The sequence below is a fragment of the Chelonus insularis genome, unplaced genomic scaffold (assembly GCF_013357705.1).
Source record: "Chelonus insularis isolate UGA/USDA-ARS -01 unplaced genomic scaffold, ASM1335770v1 contig_88_pilon, whole genome shotgun sequence".
In the NCBI taxonomy this organism is placed as follows: domain Eukaryota; kingdom Metazoa; phylum Arthropoda; class Insecta; order Hymenoptera; family Braconidae; genus Chelonus; species Chelonus insularis.
Window position 1 is genome coordinate 3011152 of NW_023276776.1, and position 19645 is coordinate 3030796.

At 27.1% G+C, this 19645-nt stretch overlaps 1 protein-coding gene across 5 annotated transcripts in view; it reads right to left on the minus strand.

The window, feature by feature from the left end:
* Nucleotides 1–447: 447 nt before the first annotated feature.
* The window catches only part of LOC118071925 (mucin-4-like), a 79172-nt gene continuing 59974 nt past the window's right edge, over nucleotides 448–19645 (minus strand). For all 5 annotated transcript variants that reach the window (XM_035091419.1, XM_035091422.1, XM_035091420.1 and 2 more), the window contains 4 exons: nucleotides 17737–17939; nucleotides 15781–15869; nucleotides 6081–6273; nucleotides 448–4749 (listed from right to left, as the gene is read on the minus strand). In XM_035091419.1, the coding sequence (XP_034947310.1) occupies nucleotides 4424–4749; nucleotides 6081–6273; nucleotides 15781–15869; nucleotides 17737–17939 (811 nt within the window). In that variant the 3' untranslated portion in view covers nucleotides 448–4423. The remainder of the gene's footprint in view (nucleotides 4750–6080; nucleotides 6274–15780; nucleotides 15870–17736; nucleotides 17940–19645) is intronic.

The window sequence follows — 19645 nt, forward strand, 5'->3', positions numbered from 1 at the left end:
ATATTATCCTAATTATCGTATATACCATCAAATAAATTCTTCTTACCAATCAATAAGCAAAAGTATGGTATTCAAACTCTTCTAATAATGATTATGATAATAAAAATTCATTGAATTAATGAGATTATGTGGGTTGAATTGTGTGGGTTATCGACATTACTTAGGTCTCTTACTGAGAAAAGAATATTTCAATCAACTGAATGCTTATTGACATTTTTAATAAGTACATTAATAAAAAATATTACTGATGCATGTCTGAACCAAGCCAGACTTTTCTACTTAAAATTTTTATTTTTAGGAATAAAAGAATTATTGACAAATCAGTTTATGTCATTTTAAAATGTTTATGTTCAATTTTAAAATTTTTTTATCAATATTAAATCAATTCATGAGTTTTAATGAAATATTACATTTGTGGAAAAATTGTAATTAATTAATTCCCACTCTTTAGAATTGTTAATAAAAATTCTAATATTAGTCCATTCCTGGCGCAATTTTAATCGCAAATTTCAATACACCATTTAAATCAGAGTATTTTTTATGTAAAAAAGTGTACTGATTTTAAAAACATCATTCGCAAGCAAAAAAAGTGTCTGCGTCAGAGAGTTTTTTCCGAAAAATAAACTTTTGCTGGCTCGAAGCCGTATATTTTATTTTATATCTTCTCAGGGACGCAAAATTCGAATATACTTCATAGGAACTAATTTATTCTTTGAACTCTAAGAAAAATTTTGGTTGCTTTATTTTTTCAAATTTCGATTTAGTTTTTGAGATATTTGATCTCAAACATCATCGGTAAGTTTTTCGGTATTACAGTGTACCAATCAATTAGCGGGAATGCGCATAATTCAAATTGATAGTTTGTGCGCATGTAAGTTGATTGATAGGAAAATGCCCTGTTTCGAATGATGTAATGAGATTTTTTATTAACTCCATTTTTAATTGCACCACGACTGGACTACATCAAAACTGTTGTAGATAAAAAATAAAATTTATTTAAATTTAAAAAAATAAGACAATTAAAAAATGCAAATGTCTGGTTTTGTTCAATTTTTCTTAATTCCAAAATTGGATATTAAAATTTTTTCCTTATCCCACAACACAGAAAAAACTGTACATTTAGATGTTTTATTATAAATTTTTACGTTGTTAATTGAAGTCTTTCAGTATTGTAATAATAATTTCGGGATAATGACACTTGATAATCCGTCCTTACATCACATATATAAGATTCAAGGGTTCAATAAATTTATTACACAAATAGCAACGAATTCTATACAAATGACATCAAATATACATTGCTTATTGCACTTACTCAAAAAAAGACTCTTTTTATTGAGAAATATTTTTATCTGCAGAAATGATTTTCGCATGGACCTTAGATGTTAAATTTTCGATAATTATTTCAATACATTTAGTTATTAAAATTTAATTAATCAATTTTTTTTTTTTTTTGTAACATTTAAAATACAATCGTTATTCAATATGATTATTTGTATTCCAAATTTTTCGGTCCATTATCATTGTGATCCGACGATGCAGCTCATGTTCTATTTTGTTTTTTTTTTTTTCCGTAAGATGTACAAAATTGTGAAGTAAAAAATTATATAAATTCATATACACACAATTGATGAAACTACATTATAAATTTTTTGTCTACATGAGGATTTACTATAATATATTTTAATTTATAATTATAATTTCCATACACACGTATTGTATACGATATTTTATACATTTTAAATATCATTTTGTTGTCAAGTGTTGATTACATTACGTCAAATCGATCACTTTTTAATTTAAGCGTATTGGGAATGATTGGGGGCTTAAAAATTTACCAAAAACTATTTCTTGTTACTTAATAATATAATTTCCCTCCGTTTACTTTCTCTTACATTCCCCTTTTCACATTTTCTTCTTTATTTTTTTTTCTTCGTATAGTTCAATCAATGTACAAAACGTCCTATGTATTGTGAGATTGTGATGTTGATATACAATGAATCTTGACGGAGGAAAAAATATTCATTTTCATTTTTAATAACTCTTTCTACAATTTTGTTTGAATTTTTAATTTCAATTCTCTCATATCACTTTTTGATTGAAAGTGTTTCATTTAAAAATAAATAACACATATTCTCAATCATAACTTCACTATGAATATTAAAAAATATGTATATCACATACATTTTGAAACTTATGATGCTGTATATCAGCAATATAACCTTCTAAATCCATTTTATCAACGTCCATATATATGGATCAAAGCTAGACATATTGAGTAAATTGACAACGAATGGTTCATTGTCACTCAATTATCATTTAAGTTAATTGTTTAAAACAATACTTGTGGTAGAAAAAGTAAAGGTGGGGTAAAGAGGTACACCGTTTTGCCCTAAAAATGAGGCAAGATGGGGAACTTTAGTTATTTTTTTCAAGTTGATATTTACATAAGAATAATTATATTTTTTTATTCTGACTCATTAGAATTTAAAAAAAGAATGACTGATTATTTTTTCAATAAAACTTCCAACATTGTGAAATTCAAAATTAAGGGTTTTATTTATGGAATACCTTGAAGTCCCCGTTTTACCCCACCTTCCCCTAAGTTCCAGGATTTATTGAACTGATACTCTTTAATGTCAATTGACGAAAAAAGTTGTCAATTCATTAAAAGTTGTTCATTTATTTGTTAGTTGACTTCAACATTCTTAAACTTTTGTTTAGCATCAAGTTTTCTATAAAAAAAGTTGTATCTAATTCTCACTTATTTAACTTTTCAATACAAAGTTATAACAAGTGAAGTAAATTGTTCAAATAATTAAAAATTAACTCATCTTCACAATTTATATTTTTTCCAATCTTGAGATTCAATGTAATCTAAATGCCATCGAAAATTCACCATCTTTTCAAGTTTAAAATAAATAAATACATCTCCTGATTCTTATTGAATCAGAAAATAGATCTTTCAATTCTATACTTCTAGTTAGAGTGTATGATATATGTTTATTTATCAACATATAAGAAACCTTGGCTTCAATCTTTCTAGATTTAGGCCATGCCACTGCATACAATAGGAGATTGAAGATTGATTGGACTATTAAAAGCTTTACCGGGTTCTCTTTAGAGAAGATGTTTTGTTAATAATAAAGTATTTTTTCTATCATTTTACACACAATCTATCGAATTCTCCACAATTCACATTGCAGCTCCTTTTTTAAGGTAACAGCTGTTAATAATACAATTAGCAAAATTTATTATTCAATGAAAAAGCATTTATTTTATTCGACAAGCTTGATCCATTTATTACTAATAAATGATCTATTAAAACAAGAACATGTGTTGTTTGTTTAAAAAATTAAAATCAAATGCATCAATGTTTATTTTATAAATAAAACCTATACTTATGATTTCATCAATTTAATTATATGTTAAAAGTAGAAAAAATACATGACTGATTTTTTATGCTTTCGACTCCTAAATTTAAAAACTATCAATAGCAACCTGTAGAAAATATTTCATGTCTATCATTGATTCATGGAGACTTGGTCACCAAATCAAAAGTCTGTCTTATCAAAAAGTTATCAACTTCAACCAACTTATTTATCACTCTTTCTTGACCATTTCATTTTTAATATAATAATAATTTAAATTTATTTACCAGTTTGAACTATTGAATTAGAAAAAAAATTTATGCTCTATTCTTGTTGAGATTCAATTCCAAATGATCATCTCAATCCTGTGATACATAAATTCTAGTTATCCAAGTAAAAACCTCTGAGATCATCACCATTTAACCACATATATCATTTGCTGAAAATCGTGGTAGAATTTTGTGTTTGACAAGTAAGTCTGGTGTTTGATAACTAATTATTTTCATCAAGTTGTTGAATAGTGTATTTTATGTTGAATATGGCATACTGCAAGAATAACTCATTGTATTGTGTACTTTTGTGTTGGAGTGGTCTTGATGTTATGTTGATATATCTACAATCATTATTCTGTATTTTAGATGATTTTCTCCACTACCAGTTCTATACATCGTTTAATCACATTTGAGCATTTTTGCTATTTAAAGTAGTGTATTCATCACAGATTAATTTGATCAAAAATTTAACTAACTACTTTACAAAGTTCCTTTGAAGTTCACAATTGTTACATAATACAGACTTTGAATAGACTATGGGACAAAGTTTCCACAAATCTATTGTGGACTTGAAAATTTTTAACAGGAATAATAAGATTAAAATCAATAACATTAAGAGGAGTTATAGTAGGTAAAAATGGTTATTATTCTTTTTTTTTTCATCACCATTAATTAAATTCAGTCTTTGGTATAAAGAAAAAATGAAAATAAAATTTATTTTGGTCATAATGAATGCTTAGGTTCCAAGACACACGCAATCGGTAACATTCAAATGAATTTTTATAGAACATGAAGATTTTCGCAACTTTTAGATTTACTATCTCTTGCCCAAACTTTACCCAATAAATTTCGCACTTTGAGACTTGCACTTGTGCGACTACCACGGTATTTCTTAGGTGAATTATTTTCCGAAAATGAACCAAGTGGTGATCGGCTGCGGTTTTTCCTCGACCTCTTACGGAAAAGATCGCGTGTCCTTTCAGGGTTTTCCAGCTTCAGACGTATTTGCGTCAGCAAACCCACAAGAAGTTCATCTACGTTGTGGTTTATTCCCACAGATGTTTCAATAAACTTGCAATCATATGAACCAGCCATGGATTGGCCCTCTGCAAATGCCAATCAAATTTTGGTAAAAACTTTTTTGCAATATTATGAATATTTTATTATGTAAGTTTAAGACTTTTTTCGTGAATAAAGTTTAATTATTAAAGGAAAATTAATTTCTAAAAATTTTTATTTTTGGAAAATATTAAATAAATATTTCCAATAAATACGAAGTTCGTCGTCAAAGTACAAAGTGCGTTTAGATTCACATTTTAAAAAATATTCCATACATAATCGCTTTTCATAAGGCCATTGGAAAAAGAATAAAAGTGTATTCAGTCAATTTAACTTCATGCAATCACATTGATTTGTAAAATAGAAAAAAACAAAAACATGCAAAGTTTTTTTTAACATTGTCAGTTAATAGCGTTGTCAAGTTTAAAAATTTTTTGCTTTATCATTTCCGTTGTTTGATCATTTCATCCACGGACGTTATCAATGGAAGAATCTTTACATAGCAAATTGAACTTTTCCAATGGTTTTTTTAATTATCTACATATATTTTTAACTATCATTGAATTTATTTCAATATCAATGTTTTTTATTGCCAATAATTAACACATAATGAACTTTTATTTAATTAAAAACACACAAAATAATAAACTGTCACAATATGTGTTCAGTTTAGAAATAACTGAACTGGAAAAGTGTAAACAACAATCAGAACTCGTAACTGAACTCAAGTTCTTCATGAGGTTCAATTTAAAGCAGTGGACTGAGCATCTAAGGATTCAAAGATCTACAAACTTTACATAAAGTTTAATCCAAACCCAAGTATATCACGAATATTTGCTGCAGAGTTTATATATCTTTCTTAAAATGATTCATCTTCAGTCATAAAAGAGACACAGTTTGCTTTTATTGTTAATAAAAAAGAATGAATTTAAGTAATTAAAAAATAAATCAAATAAATGAAAGAATTATTTAAATTTAAATATAAATCTTTCATAATAAATCAGAATTAAAGAAGTAAAACTGCTGAATGAAGACTTCTGAATCTCCTGATCGACCTTTTTTCTATTTCTTCCTTTTTTTTTTTTTAATTATAACTCCATTTTCATTTATTCCTACTCTGTTTTAATTCCACCCTTATCACAGTTTAATATTCAAGTTTCTTAAGATAATTGTCGGCAGTTTTCTACTGTTTCCTTCAATTGCCTCCAGGGGAGAATTCAATAAAAGTAAAAGAGTCATTTTGGAAATAGCATAGCTTTTTTTCCTCCCTTCAAGAAGAAGCATAAATTTCCAAGTTGAAAAATAAAAAAAAAAAAAAAGGAAAAAATCGATAAAAATCATTTGATGTAATCGACGTCAAATTGGTGAATAAACGTACCTTCTGTTCGTACAGTGCGACTTCTTGCAAGATCAGCTTTATTTCCAACTAGAATAACTGCTCGTGTAGAGACGAGATCACTTCGCCAAAGTGTCTGAAGAACATTTTCTGCCACACGTGCAGATGCTCGATCTGTTGTAGAGTAAACGACACAATAAGCATGTGGCTCATACGCGGTGATGCAATTTTCCGGCTGAAACATAAAAATAAAGTAACATGAACAGATACGAACTTGATAGTAGTCGATATTTATCAAGTAAAGTTTACTCTATCAAACTAACTGCAAAATTAGATTGACTCTGTAACTTCAGTCATTGAGATTTCAATTAAAAGCTCTTATCTTCATTTAAAAGATGCTACATTTTCGATTAACAGTTGTAAAGTCTCACTTGAAATATATTTCAACTTCAAAGTATAATCGATGGTGTTAGTGAGATCACAATAATACGATCAATTTCTCAAGTACTTCACTTTTTAAATCACATCACTGAAGAGAAAGCTAGATTTATTGGGATATAATACGTCTAGATGAATATATCTTGATACTGATATTTCTCAAGGAAAGTGATCTTTTCAAAAAATATATATCGCCATTTTCGTGAATCCAGTGATAATGGTAGATTTAAAGGTTATCACTGTTGTGATATCAAGTAGCTTTACGCCTTCTGGTTTTCTGATTTTACATTCTTCAATCTGACGTGACATCGTACATGGAAAGTATCAATAGGGTGAACTAAATGTTCGATTATTTTTCTTCTTACTTGCTTCTTTTTGAAGCTAAGATCATCATTTTATTTTTAAAATATAAAACAATCCTAAAATTAGTCCTGTTTGTTTGAAAAAAAATTTTAATTGCGGAAATGGAAATTTTCAACTTCCTAATGAAGGGAAGCCTGGAGTTTCTGAAATTAAAAAAGAAATGTTTACAAAATAAATGTTATAAACATAAAATGATAATTAAAAATAAAATCTTTCATAATTAAATTTTACTTAAAGCAAAATAATAACCTTTCTAACGGTATTGAAACTAAATTATTTATGCATAATTTGTGTTAAACGAATCAATTGACAATAAACTCATAGCGAATAATTCAGAAAAGTTGATTATAGCTGTTCTAAGCTTGATTCAGATCAAGTCTGAATATACAACATTAGATAGAAATACCAGTTTCCCCATGTCTCTATTATAAAGTCAATCTTAGAACTTATGACTGAATTCAATTATCTTATAATTGAAAATCCTACTCTAACAAATTATTTTACCACCTCAAGTAATAGGCTTTCATTATTCTTTTCTTTTAAATAGTATTTGATATTCAACTATTCAGGTGAGATGTGGAGCTTTCAATTTACATGTAAATACAGAATTCATAAATTTTTACTAAACTGTGAAATTTCATATAATTCATCACAGTTTTTATTTAGAATAGTCAGTAATAATGGATCAATTCAACCATGTCAACTGTGAGAACAGAATTTGAATGGATGTTTGGACTCTATATAGTGATTAAAATTTTAAACTGAATCCACGGTTTTCAATGTTTACTTTACCTTCGGAATTCCTTCTTTGATCGTCGCTTAGTACAAATATTCATTCTTTAGCTATTTTATCACATATAACATATGCTCAAACATTCAAAAATATTCTCAAATCAAAAGCTATTCATTTCATTCATTTTTTATCAGTAAATATGTTTGAAAAAAATGGGTTTTAAATTTATATATTTCTTTACTAAGTCTTAAAAAATACTTTTATTTTGAGATAGATTGATTCGGATAAATTTCTCTTGACTTAAACTTGTAAAATGTTTCTAAGTCACCTAGTGAAGTTTAAAAACATCACTTCGCAAATTTAACCTAAGAAAAATATCTTTAAAATACCTGGTAGACCCTAAGACCATCTTTTTGGAGGCTATGCCCAAGAGAAATATTTCCAAGACATCCGGTGTCAGTATAAAGCATTAATCTAGACAGTCGAAAATCGCTGGATGTCGACAAAGAAATACTTCTTAGTTGTTTTCTGATGATTATTCAACGCCAGAAGTTGAATTTGAAATTTATGCTCTTCTTGGAACTTAAGAAAGAGTACTTCAATTTCTTTTTCTTATTTCTCTTCTGAAGCATATTCAATTAATTTTTTTTTTTTCAAATTATAAATACTTGAGTCTTAATTAATTTCACTGAAAAATATGTAATTAAACCTTCACTTTAATTGATAGGTCAAATTTTATTAAGGAACGTGGTATAAGAAGATCTCTTTACATATTCTGATACTTTTTGAAGATGATTTCACTCAAAGATCAAATTGTCAATAAACTTCTCTTTACGTAATTAACGATAAACTGCAAATGACGACGAGTTGAAGTTTATAAAATGAAGTTGACTTTGTTGATGAAATGACTTCATATCAACTGTAACTTGTTCACAAACATCTAGTTTGCTATTTAAAATTCACCATCGAGCTTGAATATTTTGTGAATTTATTTTTAGCAGTTAAAAAGAAACATATATTTATGTAATTTATTCTGAGAAGAATATTTCAGTGAATTATGAAATAAGGACTCAATGTACTAGTGGCAACTCGGGAAAAATTTTTTTTATATGATCGTATATGGGAAATTGGTCTTATATGGTTCATAAATGAAAAATTTATGATTTTATATGGGCCGTATACGATTTTATATGGATTGTATATGGAACGTATAAGATCGTATACGTAACATATATGGCCAAAAAAGTAACATACACAATCCATATAAAATCATATATGTTCCATATATAAACCATGTAAAGCCAGTTACCTACATATGGTCGTATAAAAAAATTTTTTCTTGGAAAGTCAATTATTGCTGAGTTTTTTTGTATAGGAGGGTGTAGGAAAATTAAACAGCAGTCACGAAAACCAATTTTTCGCAATTGTTTTGGTTTTTATAGCTATAGGAAATGATGTTAACATCTATTATCAAAATTATAGAGCATAAAATTTGTCGGAAATTTTATTCTAAACATTTTTTCATGCGCTTAACTGTTTTTTAAGTGAATAATACTTTGTATAAACTTGTTAAATCATTATAAATATTATTAACAATTGTAAGTCAAAATCATATTTTTCGTTGATAAAAAAAAAATTCTTTACCTTGTGATGAATCAAAAATATGCATGAATATTTCAAATTAGACTTTTTTTTTTTTTGTTTAGATTTAGTAAACAAAATGCTGGTAGTGCAGTAAACCAGAAAATAACAGTAACGTCACCTATAAATTTATCCAAATGTCCTATTCATTTTGGATGTATATCAACGTAGACTAGAATAACCACTAGATTCATAAATTTTTTTTTTGGTAGGATATTTTTTCAGTAAGGTTTTCTCAAATGGGATTTGTTCTATTCAGGATTTTTTGTTCGCAATTTTTTTTTTTCTATTGAATTGAAAAAATAAAAAAAAAAATTTTTGCCCAAGAGAAAGTAAAAGTAGTACGAAAAAAGGGCTGATTAATTGTAAACTGTACTACTTGATGTTTAGAAATTTTATTGAAGACTGTAAAAAAAAGAGTACGATTAATGTGACTACTCAATTTTAAAGACGTTCAACCGGTATCAAAAGATAAAAAAAAATAAAAAGCTAAAGATATTTCTTTGATTACAAAAGAATTGTATTTTATCCTTTTTGGTTTATTTGTAGTTGTTCTACTTAGCCATTTCTCTTTCTTTTAACTTAATGCGGTTTTTTTCAATGAGTTTTTCTGAAAGCCTTCTATAGACGCGTAAAAAATAGCAGTTTTTATTCATAGAACAAAAAAGTGCTTTGAATCTATTTTTACTTAAAAATGGCTATTCTCCTTGTTGTCAAGATATTCTTATTTAAAATAATTGAAAAATTGACTCGGACGTTTATTGAACTCCTTAGGATTTTTGTCTGTTAGTCTTTATCATTACGAATTTCACTCTGACTTTTCCAAATTCACAATGAGTTACTCAATATAACAAGAATCAGAAAGAAGCATGAGCAGCAAAGGAATCACTCCTTTTTATTTCAATAATAATGAATATAATTAACTTCGATGAATTATTGAAAGAAAAAAAAAGTGATTCTTTTTCATTCTTGATGCAATTGTCACTACACGACTGAATCCATTTTTTTTCTTGTTTCTTAAAAAGTTGAAAACAAAAATGAAATGTAAGAAACATGGTTTACCCATTGGAAACAAATTATCTACTCTTTATTATGTATGTCCTTTTCTAACACATGGTGCTGCGTATAGCACTGTCTCGCTCAGATATATAGGACACACAAAAGTGTTAAAAAAAAATAGAAGGAAACGAGATTTCATTTTCGTTGTTGGTCACATTTTTTCAGTATCTTATGAGGAATATTTTGCCATTGGAAAATTAAAAATTGCTAGTTTTACTAAAAATAAGTCCACAAATGAAAAAAACTTTCTCTCCTGCGTTGAATGGACTAATATTCTTATTATGTGTATATAGCAGGGTAACGTATAGTCTACTTTTTATTATTCATGATCATTTTATGATATTAAAAATATATAGAAGAAGGTTCTACTATGGTAATATGATTAATAATAAAATTATTCTTGATCCGGGAATTTTTTTTTTTGTATAACATTTTTTTTCTTATCAAACTTTAATGTAAGTAAAATTCACCTTTTGCATACATATAACTTTGGTACTTTGGTCTATTTCTCAAGTTTTACTCAGCTACATTCACTTATTTGTGCAATGATCTGAAAAGATTATTGAATTCCTAAGATTACTTGAGAAAGTTCTTTGACTAATATATAACCAACATATAATATCATATTTGAAAAATTCGGCTATGATGTATGGAATAGTAAGGTTCAATACGTACATAAATTACTTTCTAACTATTTCAAATATTCTATTAAATTTTCCATGTATAATCAGCAGTAATGTTTCTCACTTCTCAAATGTGAAAATCTTTTTGGTTTTTTGGCCTTTAAATTTTTTATTTAAAAAGAACTGTTATCGATTATTCATTTATCAAGCAGTTAAATAAAGTCGAACATCATCTAAGCAATTTACGTTTTTGGTTATAAAGCGTTTTAAAAATAATATTATTAATCAATAAATGAAATATATAGCTAACATATATGTTCCATATGAATAGTTTATCAATAGCTCTTGGAGTAGTTGCCATCTATTTTTAAATATATTCCATGAAAGAATATGACACAATAATTGTATCGAAAATTTGTTTTTAAATATAGTATTCTTTCAAAAAGTGAAAAATAATAGCCTTGAAAATTATATAAAAAAGAATAAAATATTTTATCAGAAAAAATTAAATCAGCAACAGCTGAATTTTTTATGTTTATTTTTTTTTACTATAACTACTGAATTATTATTATTTTAGTTAATTTTCTGAAACAATGCTTGTGATAGAAAAAAAAAATATTAAAGCAAGTGGAGTAAGATGGGGACCGTAACAAAACTGATGATCTTTCCAGCAAATTGATGAACAAATTACGATTGTTGATGAAACTCATAAGAGAGAGAGAGAGAGAGAGAGAAAGAAAAAAGGAACATAATGAATTTAGCAAATAAATAAATGTTGGAATGAAATTTTATATCCTTCAGTTGCTTAGCACCTATTAATTAAACAAGCTTTCAACTATAATTATCATGAACTTTATTGAACAATGTCACGGCTTCTCATAGACTGAGACATTTACTTTAACACTACATCAATCGCTTTTGTGACATTACAGATTATTATATTGTATGGTCGCACCATTTCGAAAACGAACAATACAAAAGTTAAACAATAACGATCTACAATTCTAAGCTACTCTCCTAGATGTATTAACATTCTATCAAACTTTTCATATCGTATTCAGACTAGGGAGTTCAGCTTAAGGCAATTCAGAAGAAAACAAAAAAAAACTAGATCTAACTTGTCCAAAATGAATTCTATACCTATTATACAACTAAGATTAACACTAAATTTTATTCCTAGAAAAAAACATGACAAACTTAAGTTCAATTCTTAGGTTCTTTTGTTAGATTTTTTTGTCGTAGTTCTGAAGGATATCAACGTAATTAACAAGCTTTAAAGACTTAAATTAAAAAATCTACCTTTGCATGTTCTTTTTTCTAGAAGCCAATGTAGTGATTTTAATGACTATACACATTCAAATTAAGAGAATTTTTTTTATAAAAAAAAAAAAATCACTGGAGGAAATTAGGTTTTTTTTTTTTTTTGACAAACTGTACTTCAAGTGTTCGAGTTTCAATAAACTTTCAAAACTGGTCTTCTTTGACTTCCTTTATCAAGCAATTCATTAAAATCGTTTGTCGCTTTTTATTAACTTGAAAAGAATCAAGTGAGCCCTTATTGAAATCTATACACAAAGACTGATCTTAAGAACTACTTTAAATATAAAATTATTTGATTCTCATGTTTCTTATAGAAGTTTTACCTACTTCAAATAAATAACATATATGTCGACTAAGCCATGGATCAGTACACCACTGGCTTATTGAATGTCAAGCCTTAAACCAACAACACAGCATGAATCCTTTACTCGTGACACCAGTGTTTGAACAAAGTCAATAAATTTATTCAACTTTATCAACTTGGAACCTGTATAAAATAACTAAATTAATCCGCACTTTATTATCTTTTTATCTATTCTGAATCAGTTCCATTAGTGTAATCTGCATGCATCATATCATGTGCTCAACCATGATAATAATGTTTAAACAATCATGATCAAAAATAAACTATTAATTTTATTACCAAACAAGCTAATATATTTTTGGGATATCTTTATAACGCTATTGAGTGGCATGTGGTTATGTCTAAAGTGCTTAAGGAACGTTTTAGGTTCATGTTGTTCCATTAATTGGTCACTGTGATGAAGCTCTGAACATATTTAATATGTGTTTAATATTATTGATGATTAAGTAAATGTCAGAGGTGATGAACCAATTACTGTTTATAACAATTTACAGACTAAATTTATTCGTAATGAGGCACATAAAATATTATCAAAATTTCTCATTGATTTCAGTTCAACATAGCTTTATAATTATTTAAGACAGTCTTCTGTATAAATTTAAAACTTAATTTGGCATTCCTATTACTTAGCTGCTGATTTATTTTTATTATTTGTTTTTCATCTTAATCTTTTCCATTTCTTAGTTAAGAAAGTTCTTGGTTCTACTGCAGTTATTCCATGTTACATAACTTGACCTTGTGGAGATGATCCAGAAAAGTTGTATCTAATTCAAAAGATTGAACTTTTTATTATTTGTTTGCTATTCTAATTGATAATAATTTCAAAATTAAAGTACAACCTAGTATTTTATACAATTAAAGTATAACCTAGTATAAATTCAATATCAATGTGACTCAGAAGTTATTATTGGATAAAGTGCGAGCTATAAGTGGTTGATGGTCCACTATGTTGATGGAGCTGATACTTAAACGATGATAAGATGATTGGAAATTTAACGTTTATAGATAGAGTTTTTATAATAAAATTAATTGAAATCATTCAAAACCATAAGCTAGGTTTTTCCTCGAAGTTGGTCAACCACAACTGGATTAAACCTACTAAAACTAAACAAGTATTATAGTAAGTCTAGTGGTCCTAGATAGCAGCTGGCTAGCTGCCATCCTTCTCTTCTATTAGAGTATAGCAGAAAGATAATGCATTGCCAATACTGAATCCTTTCATATTAGTGTATCAACATTTCAGCACCTGCTTTTCAAGGACGAATGTCAACAATAGCTAGATATTTTTGCTTATTTATGGTAACTGGCATGTTATTTTGCAAATTTCAAAATATCCTGATAAAAGAGATATACAGTTTTTGAATTTGCCAATCCAGTTGGCACTCGTTCGTTTTTTTATCATATGTATAAATTACTTCAGTACATGAAGTGACCTAGATTACTGTATTGGAAGCTTCAATACTGTCCATCGTTTGTCTCTAACCATACCTATCTTCGGGGTTTTTATCCCTTTATTCTATCATTTTTACAATCACTTTTATCCGTGTCACGTCATCCAATTGATTATACTGAAGCCACAAAATTCTTTTTCTCAGTGATATCAGTTATTTTTTTAAATTTTCTACATTTGAAATAATATGGTTGAACAATTATTTAAAATCTCTTCCTGTTAATTCTCTTTTTGCATCAATTAAACTTCCGATGAATAATCGTTTAAGATTCAAATGATTCGATTATGAAAGAATCAATATTTTGTTGCTGAATAAAAAAATTAAACCAATAAATATATTATGTAGGGATATGACAAATTTATTTTTATATTTTTTTTATAACTCGTTTTCGCTGATTTCATGAGCAGATAAATTTTTGTCGTGATTAATAATTTAATATAATTTTGAAATCTATAGATTAAACTGTAATGAAGGAATTTTTTTCATTATATTCAATATTTTATACTTTAATTTAAAAAACTTCAATTAAAAAATTGCTTATCAATCTTCCATTCATTGAAAATTTTAAAGATATTGCAAAATGTAATTTCAATAGCTTGAAAAATTTTAATTCACTCATTTATTAATGTAAAAATTAAATATTGAAGTCATTTAATATTAAAAAATAAAAAATTTTAAAAATAATCTCTCAATAAAAAGCTACATCTTTCGTTATAACTTTTCAGTGGGTAAATCTATTTTTTTTACATACAATGTCATTTATGACATACTTGCAATGAAAAATTTTTTCTATTCATGTGGCAGATTTATTTCCTTTTTTCTTTTGAATTTCATCTAAAAGAATTTTACTAGCTTTTTTATATACTTTACCTATCTACTTATGTGTATATGTGTGTTTCTTGAGAAACATTAGTTTTATAGTTTTATAAAGTTAAGATTTCTCTACAGGAAAAGCCCATTTTTTTATGGATATTCCAAGTCCTTCATAGAAAACCCCTTTTACATCATCCATGATTTCTAAGACTTGAACTTTGGACTCTTTCAGATTTCTCCAACATGAGGAAATCCAAAGCAAGGATCCAACTTCTCTCCTGGACCTTTTGGTCAATCCTTTAAATAAGAGACTTTCTCCCTAATTTCCAACACACTTAGAATCTATCAGATCTTCTGAATCACTTATACAACAAATACTCTTCACCATCATGTACTTGTTTATTTGTCAATAAAAACAAAACTATCGTATTTTATATTTCATCAAATTTTAAATACAATTAAAAGTTCAATTTTTTTTTAAAGACACTAAATAAAAAAATACCATCTAACAATCTTTTTTAATTAATCTAATTACCCAAGTATTGTCAACATGTCTGTTTGTCAATTTACATTCGTGTCTATGTATCTGTCAATATGTCGGATTTCATTCTCTAATCTTGAACATATATTAAACATATCGATCGACTTGATTTTCCACCAAACATTTCCTGATCAAAGTTCCGAAACTTTCGGAAATTTTGATGACAGTTGGCAATTTTTATTGACAGAGTAGTGTATTCAAATACGCACAGGAGAACTAGTTGACAAATGAGCTTTATTATGAATTCTATGCTTGAATATTATTATGTTTTTCAACATGTTAATTACAATTCCTATTTTTTCACAGCAACAGATAATAAATAGCATGCAATTTTAAATTTAACGTACCAATATATATTTATTTACTAAAATAAATACAATATGTAAAAGTACTTACCGTCATTTCAGAAGAGGGATGATCAATAAATGTCATTTCTGATTCTTCTCCAGCAAGTAAGACACTCACAGTTTTCTCGCCAGACTCATCTGCAATATATACACCTATTTATAATACAATAGAATTGACTCTTAAATAAAATAAAGCTGAATTATGTATCAGTTTATTAAGTGATACTTTTAAAAAGGCTATACAACTTTTTGCCATAGCAATGAGTCCATGATTTTATTCAAAAACTAACAAAAAAAAAGTAGTATTGGAGGAATTTAATAAAATACTATCTAAATAAGAGATTGGTCGAAAATAGTAGAAAATATACATGTATTTAGGTTAAGTTGACAGATCTGGCTTACATTGAAATCAGTAAATTCTCGAAAACTTTACTTGCAATCTTTATTCTAGTGAATTTAAAAATCAGAAAGTCTGAAAGAAAATCATAGGAGATTTTACATTTAAGATGAAAGGTGTTTTTACTCATTGGCAAACGTGGAATAATCCATTTTTAATAGAATCAAAAAGTAGTTTGAAGAAGTAAGGAAATACGCACATTACCAAACTAACTTCAACTTATTCAGGAAGTCAAATTTTAAAATCATTCAATTTACTCAGACAAAAAAAATGAACATAGGGATTACAAAGATTGTAATGATATTCAAATATTTAAAAAAAAAATAGATCATAAAATAAATATTTAAATGGAAGAATTATACTCAAATGTCTATGAAAATGATAAGGATAATTAAACATTTATTTACCATGTCTTTAAATATTATTTTTTTCTGAGAAATAATAAAAAAAAGAACTTGATTAATAAGAACGTTTACTAACAGTCAATTTATAGAACTTGACTTCCGGAGCATTAAAATTCTATTGATGCTTACTCGTAATACCTAATTCTCTGGTAATATTAATTGAACTAGGGAAGTAAATGATGACTATGAAAATATGTTTATTCAACCAAGAATCAAATCTACGCCCCTTTATTTACTACGATAAGGATTCTCCTATGAGCCATTAGCTCATGAAATATACATTCATACTTCACATACTACGGTTATCATCATTCAAAATTTAGTTTAATCCCATTAAGAATTTTTTTCCTGGTGTATTTACTATTTTTATTATTCATTAATCTCTTCATTATTCATGATTAAGAATTTTTCATTGCTCTATTTTCCAATAAAAATTTCACAATCTTTTTTATTCATTTATTTTTAAGGAAGATTGACATTAAAAGAGGCTTACAGTTAGCAAACCTTTTTTTAATTGATCTGAAAGATCATTTTCCTATGAGTTAAGAGAGACAAGAAAAGATTTTTTTATCACATGGTTTAGGAGAAATAATTACTTCAAGTGGTACAACAATACACGAGCTTTTATGACTAACTTTATTCATTTTTACCGGAAGTTGACGAAAAATTTTTTCCTTATACTTTAAGGAACATTTAAGGTACCTCACTTTTTTACATTTAATTTTATTTTTAGTTATTACTCAAATTTATTGGTATTATTCGATTGATTAGAGAACTGTAATACGAAATACTTGAAATATATTTAAATTAAATTTTAATATGATTCACCCCACAGTTTTTTTTGGAATTAATGTTTTGACATTGTGTAAAATGTTGCCAATTCTCAAACTAAAGTCGGATGAAATTTTTTAAAAATATTCCAAATGTTAGAGATTAGCTCTTGATGTCACATCTATCTTTTTTTATCCACAATTTTTAGGGTTTCATTGGAAACTTTTTTTTTTTTGCAAAAAAGCTCTTCTGTTCCCTAGCAGAGCAGCTCATAATTTATTTTAGAGATAAAATTTTTGAACTTCAATTTATGAAAATAAAAATTCTTCCATCACTAATAATATAATAATGTTTCTTCGTGCTTGAAAAAAAGAAGGAAATTAAAATAACGAGAGATCAGTAAGTAAAATAAAATGGCTAATTTAAAACTTACCAATGGAAGTATGATAAGCATGCAGGTACTCAGAAGTCATAAATTGTGAAACAAGGGAACTCTTGCCGACGGCTGGTGCTCCAAGCATTAAGACTTTATAAGGTACTGATCCTTGTGATGCACTGCTTCCTCTCGAGCTTGCTAACGAGCCTGCAGCTGAATTCCGCGCTGAGCCAGGATAAGAGGCGGTTAAATGTTCCGTGCTGAAACATTACATGTCGGATACTCATTCAATAACAGCTTAAACGATTTTTTGGAAATAAAAAAATTTTTTATTCAACATTGAGATAATTTGTTGCTTGAAGAATCAAAATAGATTTTGAAGTCTTCCATTACAATAACACATTTTGATCTAAGGGAGAAGTTATTATTAATTATTTATTAATTACATTAAATATATTTCAATAACATCAACATTAGTATGTCAATATATGTTGATAAATTAAAATTATATAATAAAAGTTAAATTTATTGTTTATTATTCAAGCCTATTCAAGCCAACTTTTTGTAAATAGTTAATTCTCATTGCATTTCATTCACTGAAAAAAGGATATATGTAATTTGGCTATAATCGAATTGTTGTGTTTGAAAGTTCATTAATATTCAAACTGTTGGTGAAGGCTTGAAAAATAAATTAAAAATATTATTAAACCAATTTTGAGGAAATTCAATTAATAGAAGTCAAGAGTATTTTATTTTAGTAAGAATGAAGGCTGAATAAAAAAAGGATTTTTAAAGAGATATTCCCATGAATCAGAATAAAAATTATCTTTGGTCATTCAAGTGTCATTAAATTTTCATACTTTTATTCAATAAGAAATCTGTGGTTGAAGTTTTATAAAACGAACAAAAAAAAGACCATCAGTTCAGTGAAATAATCAGCTTTATTTTCTACCACTCATAGTAATTTGAAAATCGATAGATTCAACAATGCAGGCTACTTTGATATGATGATAGGCAATTTGGACTTGTTACTGATGAATTTTTTGCTACTAAATGACGAAAAAAATAATAAAACCTCACTGTCACTGAGTCAGCACTGAAAAGAATGAAAGCAACAGTTTTGAATGAGTTTAAGTTGTAATTAAAACTCGAATGAAAAAAAATATTTATTTGTGGATAAAAAACAAGTGTATTTACATTGAGTCAACGTTTTTCTAAGTACTTAAAGTTGGTCGATTGGAAGATGTTTCTTTTTGGAGCTTATTTGTATTGAGTAGTGCATTCCGGGTATTCACAATTCATAGTCCTGAACATGGCCCAATTAATTTTTGAAACACATCGTTGGATATGGTACTCATGAAGGAGTTAAATCAGGTCCAGAAGAGGTAGAAAGCCAGGGTCATTTTTTAATTTTTTAGGGTGAGTTCGGGTAGATGGCTATATAGGGAGAGATGGCCAATCGAGATAATTTATAGAACCGTTGACCAGGTGTTGATACTTTTCAATTTCTTTCGCCCAAATTGAGTAGTAATTTTGATTTTATTTTTTGTTATTTTGAAATTATTTAGATTAATAAACTTTTAAACTGATTCAATGGGAAAATCTCCTCAACTTCATGCTCTTTCTTATTTTATTAACAATATAAAATAACAATCATTTTAAATTTATTTATGACTTATATAAAAAGAAGTAAATTTACAGTTTATATAATAAAGTACTTATTTTTAAAATTAATTAAAAATTCAATACACATAACAATAATAAAATGAATGAAATATTTATAAAATTGAGTTAAACTACGACAGAGAAAGAATAGTTCATTTAGTATGATTTTATTAGTAGAAAATATTTATAGATGTTATTGGAACAATAATGTCCAATATGTGTTTTTATTTTTTTTTTTGTCAACGAAGGAAAAAGGTAAACGGAGAAAAATGAGTAAACAAGTAACTACTCAGAGTAAACA